This window comes from Somniosus microcephalus, unplaced genomic scaffold (assembly GCF_052327205.1).
Source record: "Somniosus microcephalus isolate GS21.2 unplaced genomic scaffold, FLI_Smic_1.0 scaffold187, whole genome shotgun sequence".
Lineage (NCBI taxonomy): Eukaryota > Metazoa > Chordata > Chondrichthyes > Squaliformes > Somniosidae > Somniosus > Somniosus microcephalus.
The window spans coordinates 427,238-442,304 of NW_028225374.1; the positions used below are offsets into that span (position 1 = coordinate 427,238).

Below are 15,067 nucleotides of genomic sequence, written 5' to 3' on the forward strand. Positions count from 1 at the left end.
TGTCGTCTTGGTAGCATTGAGTCCCCGGAATCCCTTGCAGGACTTGCTCCATAGCTCTTTGCCAGATAGCCGGAGCTGATGCCACTCCGAAAACCAGTCGATTGTACTGGTACAGGCCTTTGTGTGTGTTTATCGTGAGATACTTTTTAGAGGCCTCCTCAACCTCCATCTGTAGATATGCCTGTGCTAACTAAATTTTGGTGAAACGTTTCCCTCCGGATAGTGAGGCGAAAATATCTTCTATCCTCGGAAGAGGATACTGCACTGTGTGAAGAACCGGGTTTACAGTCACCTTGAAGTCCCCACAGATGCGAATTTTTCTCTGTTCTTCAGATTTATCATTATTCAACGTTTTCTTCATTACCGGGATGATGAGTGTTGCCCACTCGCTCCAATCTACCTTGGATAACACGCCTGCTTTTTCCAAATTCTCCAGCTCTGCCTCGACGGCTAGACGAATTGCGTATGGCACCGGCCTTGCCTTAAAAAACTTGGGAATTGCCGCACCTTCCACTTTTATTGAGGCGGTGGCGCCTTTCAGGGTTCCTAGATCCTGTTGTAACACTTATTTGGCGTTAGCCAAGATTTCTTTTAATCGTCCAGGTATGACGTCATCATCATTCTTTTTCTTACTGGTCACCGTCAGTGCCTGAATGGAGTGCCAGTCTAAACGTATCTTTCTGATCCATTCACGTCCCAACAACGGTGGACCACCATCTGGCAGAATGTATAAATACAACTTCGGTATTTCCTTGCCATTGTATACAACAGGCACCCGTATTTTCCCTCTGGGGTATACATTCTGCCCCGTATATGTCTTCAAGATAATCGATGTGTCTTTCAAAGGTATATGCGGAAATAGCCGCTCGTAATCCCGTCGTTTTATGATGGTCAGAGCTGATCCTGTATCTAGCTCCATTTTAACTGGGGACCCCGCTATCGTGAGGGTAACCCAAATGGTTTGGTAATCTTCTTTGGCAATTACATTATGTAATTTGAGACAGCTTAGTCTCTTGTTTCCGGAGTCGCTATCGCTCTTCTGGTCTTCGGAGCTACTGTCCGTCATCATTTGCACCTTTCTGTACTTTTCCTTACTGACCCTTTTACTGTCAGCGGATTTTTTTCCAGATCTGCATATACGTGCAATGTGTCCCATCTTTCCGCATTGCCTGCATGCTTTGTCCTTCAACCAGCAGTCCTTCTGGTCATGGTTGGATCTGCCACAGCGATAACAACTCTCGAAACCCCGTGTCATTTCATGGGTGCCGAAGTCCTGTGGCTTTTGCTGTATCTCTGCAGCTCCTCTTGCTGCTGCTTCGTATGATACAGCCATACTGAAAGTCTTGTCCAGTGTCAAATCTTTCTCAGAAAGTAGTCTTTTCTGTGTTCCTTCGCTTAGGAGACCGCAGACGAATTTGTCTCGTAGAGAATCTACCAGTCCTGCCCCGAATTGGCGGTGTTTTGACAGCTTTCGTAATTCGGTGAGGTAATCAGTGTTACTTTCATTCTTGTGCTGATTCCTCCTGAAGAATTTGAATCGTTCTGCTATCAGCAGCGGTGTTGGGTTTAAGTGCTCCTTAAGGTATCAACAATCTCCTTAAAATTCTTGTCCATCGGTTTGGCTGGAGTGTTTAAGTTTCGTAACAGCCCGTATGTCCTTGCGCCCATCACATTTAGAAGTACCGATGCCTTTATATCATGAGTTACTTCATTCGCCTTGCAATATACCTCCACTCTTTCCACATATGTGGTCCAATCCTCTATATCACTATCGAAAGCAGTGATATTGCCAGTCTTCGGCATCCTGAAAATCAAAAATGGCGCCTCCCGCGCTTTTCCTTCTTCCCCGCCGAGTCAAGATGGCGCCTCCCGCGCATTCCCACTGCTGCCAACGCTGTTCTCTGCAGTTCCCGTTGCGACCTGCAGCTTTTAGCTGTATTTCTATTTTTTTTTATATGTATCTTTTAAATAGTTTCTCCTTTACTTGGAGAACCGTTCCCATTGTGGAGCGGACCCTCTGGGACTTTCCCCTCCCTCTGCTCGGTCCGAACGCCGACCTGCTTTGCAGCACCAGCCGCCTCCTGAGTGTTCCACCCTCTGTCTCTCTTTGCTTCTGCTTTCCGACTCACTGCCCGGCCCCGCTGCAGAGCCACCCGATCGAGCCCCAGCCCGCCGCAGCCCAGGAAGGATCAGTGCACTACCTGCCACCAGCCCGTTTAGCTGGTGAAACCACAGGTATTTTTTTTTTCTTCTTGCTTCTGGCTTCGACCTTCGTCTGAGGAGTTGATCTCCTTGAGGTGCTGCCGACTTGCAGGTAAGTTCGTTTCTAACTCGTCGCCACTGTTCGATCCATGTGTTAATGGAGACATGGGATGCAGGAGCTGATTTAACAAGTGTTTACTGAACAAAGTCTGGAGGTGAACTAACGGCACAAGACGCTATACAGGCTTATATACCCGAGTGGTCACTACTGGTACTACAGTACACAGGGGATCAAAAACATATTTCCTCTTCAGAATCACAGAATCACAGAATCTACAGTGCAGATAGAGGCCATTTCGGCCCATCGAGCCTGCACCGACACATATCCCACCCTATCCCCATAACCCCATGTATTTAATCCCCTAACACTAAGGGTCAATTTATCATAGCCAAATCAACCTAACCTGCACATCTTTGGACTGTGGGAGGAAACCGGAGCACCCGGAGAAAACCCACGCAGACACAGGGAGAATGTGCAAACTCCACACAGACAGTCGCCCGAGGCCAGATTTGAACCCGGGTCCCTGTGGCTGTGAGGCAACAGTGCTAACCACTATGCCACCGTGCCCCCCTCTTAAAGGTACATACACTACAGTCTTCATGAGGGCCGAATCAATATAGAGTACTCCCTGTGCCAAAACTTCACGTCTGAATACCGCTGTGTTGGCACCTCTTGGAGGTGTGTAAAGTTAAGGCACATTGGATTGGGGGCAAGGTATTGACTTGGATAGAGAAATGGTTGGCAGGCAGAAAGCAACGAGTTGGAATAAATGGGTCTTTTTCCGAATGGCAGGCAGTGACTAGTGGGGTACCGCAGGGATCAGTCCTTGGACCCCAGCTATTCACAATATATCTAAATGATCTGGACAAGGGAACTAGATGTAATATCTCCAAACTTGCAGATCACACAAAGCTGGGTGGGCGTGTGTGCTGTGAGGAGCATTTCGGGAAACTCCAGGATGATTTGGACAAGTTGGGTGATTGGGCAGAAACATGGCAGATGCAATATAATGTGGATAAATGTGAGGTTATCCACTTTGGTGGCAAAAACAGGAAGGCAGATTATTATCTAAATGGCAATAGATTGGGAGAAGGGGAAGTGCAACGAGACCTGGGTGTCCTTCTGCACCAGTCGCTGAAGGTAAGCATGCAGATGCAGCAGGCGGTTAAGAAGTCAACTGGTATGTTGGCATTCGTCGCGAGAGGGTTTGTGTACACGAACAAGGATGTCTTTCTGCAGTTGTACAGGGCCTTGGTGAGACCACATCTTGAGTATTGTGTGCAGCTTTGGTCGCCTTATCTGAGGAAGGATATACTTGCCATGGAAGGAGTTCAGCGAAGATTCACCAAGCTGATACCTGGGATGGCACGAATGATGTATGAGGAGAGATTGGGTCGATTGCACTTGTACTCGCTGGAGTTTGGAAGAATGAGAGGTGATCTCATGGAAGCTTATAAAATTCTGACAGGAATGAACAGACTAGATGCAGGAAGGATGTTCCCGATGGTCGGGGAGTCCAGAACCAGGGGGCACAGTCTAAGGATTAAGGGTAGGCCATTTAGGACAGAAATTAGGAGGAATTTCTTCACCCAGAGAGTGGTGAACCTGTGGAATTCTCTACCACAGAAGGCGGTGGAGGCCAGTTCATTAAATATATTCCAGAAGGAGTTGGATATATTTCTTAAGGCTAAAGGGATCAAGGGGTATGGGGAGAAAGCAAGGACCGGGTAGTGAATTTGGATGATCAGCCATGATCGCATTGAATGGCGGAGCAGGCCCGAGGGGCCGAATGGCCTACTCCTGCTCCTATCTTCTATGTCTATGTTTCTATGTCCTGCTGGTGGGACAGCACATATGCACGGATAGTGATGCAGGAGCCTTGGACGTTTGCTGCTGGACTAGGTTTGTGGCAGGAAGTGAGAGAACCAACACGAGGACGAAACCTACTTGATCTTTTCCTCACCATCTACCTGCTGCAGATGCATCTGTCCATGACATCATTGGTAGCAGTGGCCACCGCACAATCCCTGTGGAGATGGAGTCCCGTCTACCCACTGAGGACACCCACCATCGTGTTGCATGGCACTACCACCGTGCTAAATGGGATAGATTCAGAAAAGATCTAGCACCTCAAAAATGGGTTCCGTGAGGCGTGTGAGCCATCAGCAGCAGCAGAGTAGTATTGTACCAGAATCTGTAAAGAAATGGCGCCGCAAGAATGCTCTTGGCAGATTGGACGCCTGCCCTGGAGAAGGGCCCCTGCGGTGGGGGAGAGTTCTGCTTTCTGGAGAACCTCTGCCCGCAGAAAACCCTCAGAAATCTTACACGTGGTAAAAGCAGGGGTGAGGCCTGCTTTTAACATAATAAGATTTGAAAAAAGTAAAAAACAATGTTTTCACTCATTTATCTTTTAAAAATACTTTTAAAAATGTAAGTTTATTTTTAGCCCCGTAAAAAACTTTAATTACTTTTTGCAAAAAAATTACATTTTTGTTTAAAATATTTAATTTAATTGTAATTGCAACTCATTTTAAAAATGTGATTTTTTTTATTTAATGGTTTACAGTGTTTTTGTGGTGTTCTCCATTCATATATTGATAGGTCTATCTGTCAAGTTTCTGAAGGGCTGTTCCCTTCTGTGATTGGCTCCCCATGGCCCACGTGGTCCCAGGGAAGCTTGCGAACCGCATGCGCCCCTGGGATACGTGGGCCCTGCGCATTTCTAGTTGCAGAGTTCCAGGTGCAGAAGTGTCCGGAACTCATCAGCCCTCAAGTAAGTCCGTGGATTTTTTCCAGATTTGAGGCCACCGCACGTGGGAAGCCTGCGATCGGAAAGCATGGCCCATTTTGTTTAGTTTCATTTGCAGTTCTGAGGATAATGAGTCCCACATGCAGCGAGACCAGGACAACTTGCAGGTTTGGGCTAATAAATGGCAAGTAACAGTCCAGACAGACATGTGCCAGGCAATGACAATCTCCAAAAAGAGTGAGTCTAAACACCTCCCCATGACATTCAGCGGCAATATCATCATCGAATCTCCCAACAGCAATATCAGAGCGGCCACAATTGGCCAGATATTTAACTGGACGAGCCAGATAAAAAATGTGGCTGAAAGAGCAGATCAGAGGCTGAGTGTTTGGCGGCGTGTGACTGACCTCCTGGCTCCCCAAGGCCTTTCTATCATCTACTAGCTACTAGTCTGGAGATTGGTGGATCAATCTCCATTTGCCAGGATGAGTGCAGCTAGAATAACAGTCAAAAAGCTGGAGATAATCCAGGACAAACAGCCCCTTGATTGGCACCGAACCACCGCCTTAAATGATCACTCCCTCCCCCACTGGCGCACCATGGTTGCAGTGTGTACCATCTACAAGTTGCGCTGCAGCATCTTGCCAAGGTTTCTTCGGCAGCACCTCCCAAACCCGCGAGTTCTACCACCAAGAATGACAAGGGCAACAGGTGCATATTAACACCATCACTTTAAAATTCCTCTCCAAGTAACAAACCATCTGGACTTGGACATATATCGCCGTTCCTTCATAGTCGCTGAGTCAAACACCTGGAGCCCGCTTCCGAACAGCACTGTGGGAGTCGCTTCAACAGACTGCAGCAGTTCAAACAGGTGGCTCACTACTACATCTTCAAGAGGAATTAGGGATGGGCAATAAACTGTGGCCTTGACAGCGACACCCACATCCCATGAACGAATAAATGTTCGAATATGCTCACAACAAGTAATGTTACAGGAGGATCACCTCCAGTAACTTTAGAGCAGGGTGACCACCAGTAACGTTATAGTAGAGTCACAACCAGTAATGTTAGACTAGAGTCACAACCAATAATGCTAGAGAACACTCACCACAAGTAACGATACTGTAGAGTCATCACCAGTAAGAAGGGTACAGTCTCCATCAGTAAAATTAGTGTAGGATCACCAACGGCAATGTTAAAGTACAGTCATTACCAGTAATGTTAGAGTAGAGCCACTGTCAGTAATGTTAGAGTAGACTCACCACCAGTAAGGTTAGAGTAGAATCACCACCGATAATGTTAGAGTATGGTCATCGCCACTAATGTTAGAGTAGGGTCATCACCATAAAGTTAGAGTTGGGTCACCATCATTATGTTAAAGTAGGGTCAACACCAGTAATGTTACCCTACGCTAACGATCAGTAATTTTAGATTAGAATCGCCACCATTAATGTTACAATTGGGTCACCACCAGTAATGCTAGATCCAGTTCACCATAATTAAAGTTACTGCAGAATTACGAGCAGTAATGTTAGAGTTGGGTCACCACCAGTAAAGTTAAAGCAGAGTCACCACCTGTAATGTAATAGTAGGGTCACTACCAGTAATGTTAGAGTTCGATCACGACGAGTAATGTTAGAGTGGGATGACCACCGTTAATGTTTGAGTCTGGTCAAAAGCAGTAATGTTAAATTAGGGTCACTATCAGTAATGTTACAGTAGCGTCACCACGGGTAATGTTAGAGTAATGTCACCATCAGTACTGTTTAATTAGAGGCACCTCCAGTAATGTTAGAGTTGGATGCGGACCAGTATATTAAAGTACAGTCACCACAAGTAAAGTAAGAGCAGCGTCACCATCACTAATGTTAGAGTTGGGTATGCACCACTAATGTTAAAGTAGATTCCCCACTAGTAATTTTAGCGTAGAGTCATCACCAGTAATGTTAGAATAGAGTCACCACCAGTAACGTTTAATTCAGGTCACCACCGATTATGTTAGAGCAGAATCAAGTAATTGGCACAGCAGAAATCGGATCAGGAACAGGCCATTCGCACTTTCCAGCCTGCTCCGCGATTCAATAAGGTCATGGCTGATCTTCTACATCAACTCCACTATTCCGCCCTATATTTTTATCCGTTGATTTCCTTGCTATCCAAAATCTATTGATTTCTCTCTTGAATGTATTCAACGAATGACCATCCACAGCTCTCTGTGGTAGATAAGTCAAAAGATTCACAAAGCTCTCTGTGAAGAAATTTCTCTTCATCTCAGACAAGAAGGTTAGTGTAAGCTCACAACCGGTAATGTTAGAGTAGGGTTACTACCATCAATGTTAGATTAGAGTCATCAACAGTAATTGGAGAATAGTGTCACCAAGAGTAATGTTAGAATAGGCTCTACACAAGTCAGGTTAGAGAGAAGTCATCACCAATAATGTTACGCAGGAGTCCTCACCAGTAATATTAGAGCAGGGAAAATACCAGTAATATGAAAGCCAAATATGCGGATGTTGCAAATCTGAAATAAAAACAAGAAATGCTGGAAACACTCAGCATATGTGGAAAGAAAAACAGAGTTAACGTTTCAAGTGGATGACCCTTCATCAGAACTGGAAAAAGTTGGAAATGTGAAAGGTTTTTAAGCAAGTGTAGGGGCAGGGAGATTGGGGAGGTGAGGAAAGCACAAAAAGGAAGGTCTGTGATTGGAAGGAAAGCAGAAGGGATTAGGAGACAAAAGGGATGATGGAGGAAGGCAAAAGGAGATGGTAATGGGACAAGTTAAGAAAAAAAAGGTGAGTCTAGATGAAGGGTAAATTGCAATGGCAGAATCATTAGCAGCTGCCATGCGAACCTCCACCAGTAATGATAATGACGTTCATCACCAGTTTGGATAGGTTAATTTCACCACTGGTAATGTTAAAGTAGGGTCCCACCAGACAAGATTCCTCAACATTAAAGCAGGGGAACCAACAGTAATGTTAGATTAAGATAATCAGCAGTAATTATAGAGTAAAGTCAGGACTAGTGAAGTTAGAGTAGGGCCACCACAAGTAATGTTAGAGTAGCATACCACCAGTAACGCTGGAGTAGGGTCAGCACCAGTGATGTTAGAGTAGGGTCACCGCCATTAATGTTCGAGTGGAGTCACCTCCAGTAATGTTAGATTATGGTCACCATCAGTAACGTTAGAGTAGGGTCATCACCAGTAATGTTAGAGTAGGGTCACCGGCAGTAATGTTACACTCGGATCATCACCAGTAATGTTAGCATAGGGTCACCATCAGTAACGTTCGAGTAGGGCCAGCACCTCTCACTTTAGAGATGAGTCATCACTGGTCAGGTGAGGGTTGGCTTTCCACCAGTAATATTAGTGTAGGGTCACCACCAATAGTTTTGGAGTTAAGCTACCATCAGTGATTTTAGAGAGGAGTCACCACCAGTAATGTTAGAGAGGAGTCACCACCAGTATTGTTAGTGTAGGGTCACCAGCAGTAATGTTAGATTAGTGTCCCCACCAGTAATGATAGTGTATAGACAACACCAGAAATGTTAGAATAGGGTCTCAACAAATAAGGTTAGAGTATGGTCACCACCAGTAAAGTTACAGTATGGTCACCATCAGTAATGTTAGATTAGAGTTACCACCAGTAATGGTACTGTAGTGTCACCACCAATAATGTTAGAGTACAGTTACCACCAGTTATGTTAGCGTAGGGTCACCACCAGTAATGTTAAAGTAGGGTCACCGGCAGTTTTGTTAGTGTCGGGTCACCAGCAGTAACGTTAAAGTAGGGCCAACACCAGTAATGTTAGAGTAGAGTCACCACCAATAATGTTAGAGTAGCGTCTTTACCAGTAATATTAGTGTTATATCATCATTAGTAATACTAGCGTATCGTCACCACCTATAATAGTAATGATAGAGTAGAGTCACCAACAGTAATATTAGAGTTGTGTCACGACCAGTAATGTTAGAGTAGGGTCACCAACAGTAATATTAGAGTTGTGTCACCACCAGTAATGTTAGAGTAGGGTCACCACCAGAAATGTTATTGTAATGTCTCCACCAGTAATGCTAGAGCCGATTCATCATCAGCCATTATAACAGTAAAAAACAAACTTTAATTATGTGCTGGATGAGTGAAGATTTCACCGAATTAATTTGAGACTCCAAGATCCTAACGCAATGTCCGTGAGGATGGTCCCTGTAGGGATCACGAGGCATGCACAGAGCACATTCCCGCTGTTATTACTTTCCGTTCATTGATTTTAATGGGCGGAGTTTCATGGACTGAGCTGTTCAATTTCCCCATTGGCGGCCCGGGCGCACTGAAGATATAATCGCCCCTTGTTTGTTAAGTGACTGAGAATGAAGACACTTATTGTGTAACCAGATTACCTCATCGGCACGGATTGTTCTATAAATTGGGAGCATTTACTGACTTCAGATGTACTGCAGACGAAATCGTACAGCTGGGCAGAATCCACACAAATCGTCAAACAAATGGCACGGCCAGCAATTCTACAGATAAGGGACATTTATTACTATATTCTCGCAGCCTTCGGTGTTCCCGGTAAGTCAATGTCTCTTGTTGCCTAATAGCTGTTGACGATCTCACTTTAATGATTATGTAACAGATTCCGATAATATCCTCATTGCAGAGACCGGGATAAGCAATGAATATAATGCGGGAATGGCAGAGGTCCGCGCAGCCGCTGAGGCACTGTTCTCCTCGGTAGGTGGTTTGCACCGGGAGCTCAGTATTCCTCCCTATACTGAGGGAGGGCGAGGCTGATTCCCCGGCACCTCCAAAAGCTCATAATTCATTAACGAAAGTTTTGTTCAGTGCCCATAGTAATCTCCTCATTTGTACCGTTCTTCCCTATCTAAATTAAGTTGATAATTCCTCGGACTGCAGACACCTCCACAAAACAGGGGACTTTGAACAATATTTTGAGAAATAATTGCAGCTCGGTAAGGTGTTCCCATCCTCTCGGCAGCGGTTAGACATAAATTGAAAGCTTTTGTCTCAGCTGAATATTTTATTTGAATTATATCTTTCCATTAATTGCCGTGGAATAAAATTTAATACGTGACTGAAGTTTGCTGGAGGGACGGTGGATTTTCACTTCCTCTATTTTGAATGTTCAATGATTTCATTACTTTAAATAAAATGTTGAGGACACTCGCTTATATTAATGAGAATAATCAGTGTCTATGACCCTAAGTAGGGTCCGATCTGAACCTTTCCCCACAATAACCTGTGAGATGTATCCGAGTGTCCCCATTACTGATCTCTTCTCCCTCTTTCTCACAGCGAACCTACTGACAATCGTGATTCTCTCCCGAGGAAACTGCGGCCTTTCCAAGTGTATCTCTGTCTACATGGTGGCCATGGCAACAGCTGATCTACTGGTCATGATCATCAATATATTTGTGAACCGCATTTTACGTTATCACTTGCCACATCCATTCCTGTACTACACTGTCGTTTGTAAGATCATTATGTACGTGCAATGTGTCGCCCTGTATGTGTCGGTGTGGTTTACAGTCTCGTTCACATTTGACCGATTTGTAGCTATATGTACTGAGAAGTTAAAAACCAAGTATTGCACAGTGAGAACTGCGGCCGCGGTTATAACAACGGTATCTGTCCTGATCTGTTTACAGAGCCTCCCTTTTTGTTTTGCATATGAATCTGATCAAGTCATTAACAATGTTCCCTCGGGTTGCCGCTCCAGAGTGGCGTTTTTTTCTTCGCCTTTAGGAGTGGCGTTTTCCTGGTTACAAAGCATTTGTTTTGCTTCGTTTGCCTTTGCTTTGATATTACTTTTTAATGGTTTGACAGTCAGACGTATTTTAGTGGTCAGTAGAGCCCGCAGGGGTCTCCGGGGTCACAGCAGTGAGAATCAGAGCGATCCAGAGATGGAGAACCGAAGGAAATCCATCACTTTACTGTTCAGTGTATCGGGAAGTTTTATACTGTTGTGGCTGACAAATGTCGTTAGTTTTATAACTACCAGACTGACAAGCACCGTGCATTACAAAGGCGATTATGCAGCCCCTGCCTATGTTGCCACTGAAACCGGATATATGCTTTTGTATTTGAGTTCCTGTACAAACACGTGCATTTATGCAGCAACTCAAACTAAATTCAGGGAAGAGCTGAAGCAGGTGATGAAAATTCCTTGGACATTTATTGGTAAAAGAATGAAATGTAAAATCAAAGCTTCCTGTCCTAACAAGAGTTCAATTACAAACTGCAATCTATTGTAGAATAGCCATCTGTCCGTTAGGACGAAAATCGTTTGTTGTTGTGCGAATGAACAGGTAACAGAAAACATTTCTCCCACTTTATGCCTTGTGTTTGATGTCTGCTGCTCTGCTCGGGTGAACATAATCCAGTTCTCATAAAACAGCGCACTTCCCGCTCAAGGTTCAAAGAGAACACTCATGATTGAACTTCAGCTGTGGAGTAGAACATGTAGGCGTCAGCTTTAACTGACACACACCGCAGGCAAAGGAAAGAGTCGCCACAGTTTAATTAATATATAAAGTTTCCGCGCTGTGTACCCACCCGTAGGGACATCGGAAATGCTGGTTTCAGGCATGCACAGCGCACGCGATCAAAACCAATAGATCTGTCAAGAATGGTCTTGACAGATCCTCCGGCTGCCCTGGAGAAGGGCCTCTGCGGGCGGATAGTTCCGCTTCTTGGAGACCCTCCGCCCGCAGAAAACCCTTATAATTCTTACGCCTGATAAAAGCAGGAGTAAAGCCTGCTTTTACAAGAGTAAGCGTTGAAAAAATAAAACAAAAATATTTCACTGATTTATCATTACAAATACAAAAAAAAGGAAACGTTATTTTAGCCAAATAAAAAACTTCCGTTATTTTTAACAAAATATAAAATTTTTGTTTAAAATACATAATTTATTGTTATTTCAAGTCATTTAAAAAATATGATTTTTTAAAATGTATTTAAAGTTTTACTATGTTTTTGGGATGATCTCCAGTCATATATTTGACATGTCTTCCGGTAATGTTTATGAAGGGATACTCCCTTCTTTGATTGTCTCCCCATGGCCCATGTAATCGCAGGGACACTGCAAACTACATGCGTCTAAGGGATAGGTGGGTCCTGCGCATTTGGAGTTTGGAGAGGCCACGGAGCGGAAGCGTGTGCGTCCCGGTAGCACTCAGCTAAGGGCGTAGATGTTTCCAGATCGCAGACCTCCGCCCGTGGGAGGCCTGCGATCGGAAAATACGGGTGTTACAATGGTGGATATTTGTAATCCTGTAATTTCGGTGTGAATGTTGCAGGCGCTGGTCTCCCCGTCAGAATCCGCCCCCTGTGTCTCCTGGACCAATAGAACGGGCCCCTGCCTCCTGATCAGTGTCTAATGCTGGAGACAGTAGGAACTTGACTCGTCAATGTGACATTAGCCATCATTGTTCAAAGATATTTACTTGAAATCTCAATTGTTCATCACAATGTTGGAATTTTATAACAGGGGCACAGTCCATAAGTTCCAACCAGTCCTTGTCGGCGTTTACACTCCACCCCAGTAATTAGTTCTATCCAATTTACCCAACCGGTGTCAGCATCACTTCAACCTATTGTTACTCATTCATCTATATACATTAAACTTCAATACTGACATAATTTCTGCCTCCGTTATTTCCAGTCTCACAACTCACCGTGTAAAGTGGTTCCTACTACCTTTTGTTCTAAATCTCTAACATATATTGCACCGGATATTCAGATCCCTATGGGTCTGTAGCCGCCGTGGAAGCACTTGTCGGGACATCGGAAATACCGGTTTCAGGCATGCACAGCGCATGCGCTGAAAACCGGCAATTCCGATCTGCCAAGGATTCTCTTGACAGATCCTCTGCCTGCCCTGTAAAACGGCATCCGCGGGCAGAGAATTCCGCTTTCTGGAGACCCTCCGCCCGCAGAAAACCTTTAGATTTCTGAATCTTGATAAAAGCAGGCGAAAGGCCTGCTTTTACCAGGAAAAGAGTTGAAATGTTTTTTTGACTCATTAATCATTTAAAAATACTTTTGAAAGAAGTAAGTTTATTGTTAGCCCCATAAAAAACTTTATTTTTTTCAAAAAATAAATGTTTGTTTAAAATATTTAATTTATTGCAATTTCAACTTAGTTTAAAAAGGGGATGGTGTTTTTAAATGCATTTAAAGCTTTACTGTGTTTTTGGGGTGATCCCCATTCATGTATTTGACAGGTCTATCTGTCAAGTGCATCAAGTGAGATTCCCTTCTTCTATTGGCTGGCCTGGCCCACTTGATCCCAGGGACGATTGCGAACTTCCTGCGCCTCTGAGATAGGTGGGCCCTGCACACTTGGTGTTTGGAGAGGCCCAGGATTGGAAGTGTAGGCGCCTTGGGATCCCTGAGGTAAGTTCGTAGATATTTACTGATCGGAGTGTTCCGCACGCAGGTGGCCTCCGATCAGAAAATATGTATCTCTGGCCGTTAGCTCTTGATCCTCAACTAATGGAAGCAGTCTGTTTCTATGTATACATTTAAAGCCCTTCTTAACTTAAATCACCTGGGTACCATTCGCCGAGATACATCAATCTGCTATCAAATCACAATCTAGTGAAAGTCAGGTAAGTGTAGTTAAGATGGATAATTGTTCACTTTTTATTGGAAATGGCTGTGTCCTTGTTTATACTGAACAATGAGAAGAATGTATTTGATAGCTTGGTCACTATCCGAAACATCAGGACCATGCAGGGGGAGATTCTAATCAAACACCCCAACACACCTGGTCCTTCGATATGATAGCCAGATATCAAAGGGTTGACTTGTATTCAATTTCTCGCATGGCATAATCTTTGGAATCGCTGAGTGTGCAGAAGTGACATGTCGTGCATAAACCAAATAGCAGGTGATATGCTTGATGAAGAATGGATCCCAAGGCATGGTCAGTCACGTTGATGACACCAGTACATGACGTGGTTGATGTGGCTCTGGTGAGAGGGAGTATATGTAAAATCAAGGTGCAGCTTTCTGTACCATAGAATAGGTCGAGATAGATATATGATGTTGATGAAAAATTGTTTAGTGTTGACCTTAAATATGTTCACGCCAACAAAGGGAGCATTGTAAGGAAATGGTTAATCAGACCATCCGAAATTCTTCTAATGCTATACTGTATTGGTTTGTCTATCTACTGTAGTAATGTTAACCATTAGTCTCTTCCCGTTATGCAGTGAAGTATAAATCTGCGTCAAGTACCACTGGGCTATTGGGCCAGCACTGACGCTGCAGCAATGGCCAGTTTCAGGATGAAGTCATAAGCGATTTAATTAAACTCATGACATTGAAAACAGATTAATCAATTTCAGGGACCTTTAAACATTTGCTAACGGTGAGGGAAGACACTTCTGCAAAGGAAAACATCCGGGCATCCATCACCATTTCCAATTAGTACAATAGATACAGAAACAGACAGACTTACTACTAAATATATCAATTGGTACAATTCGAATATTATCGAAGAAGAGTAAAACTATCGATCATATGTCAATTAAATTAGCTTTAGATGGATTTTTATTTAAAATGTGATATAATCTTGTACGGCAGGATTGTTTGGCTTGGCAAGTACAGGGAATGAGAAAAATGCATGAAAACTGGCAGTTTTAATGAATATTTGGTTTGGTAGAAGCCTAAGAAGCTCACCACCCAACCAATATCAGGTGTGGTGCTAATTCCTAAAGCTTAATTGTATACTTAAATACTATTGCATTCAATATGTGCTTAATAAATCTATAGCAACTCACGCCAATGTTCAAGAGTCTTATTGAAAACATTACACTAATCCCTTTGTAATTTAATTGTGAATGGGCTCCATTTACTAACTGTGATTAAGAGTCCACTTTAGCCGTCACTCTAAGGTTCCACTTGACGTTGACATTCTCCAAAAGCCAAAATACAATGGTTTCAGGTCCCCGTGGAGCCTGCGCTCGGCCAATTCGGATGACATCCAACTTCTGGGGAATATGCTCATCAGTTGCG

The 15,067-nt window shown here is 43.9% G+C and overlaps 1 protein-coding gene across 1 annotated transcript; it reads left to right on the forward strand.

Moving 5' to 3' along the window:
* The first annotated feature begins 9,324 nt into the window (after positions 1-9,324).
* Positions 9,325-14,750, forward strand: LOC147082078 (putative G protein-coupled receptor 139). The gene is made up of 2 exons (XM_085980473.1): positions 9,325-9,592; positions 10,337-14,750. Exons 1-2 carry the CDS (start codon positions 9,523-9,525, stop codon positions 11,293-11,295), a joined length of 1,029 nt encoding a protein of 342 aa, XP_085836599.1. The 5' UTR covers positions 9,325-9,522; the 3' UTR covers positions 11,296-14,750.
* Positions 14,751-15,067: the final 317 nt, after the last annotated feature.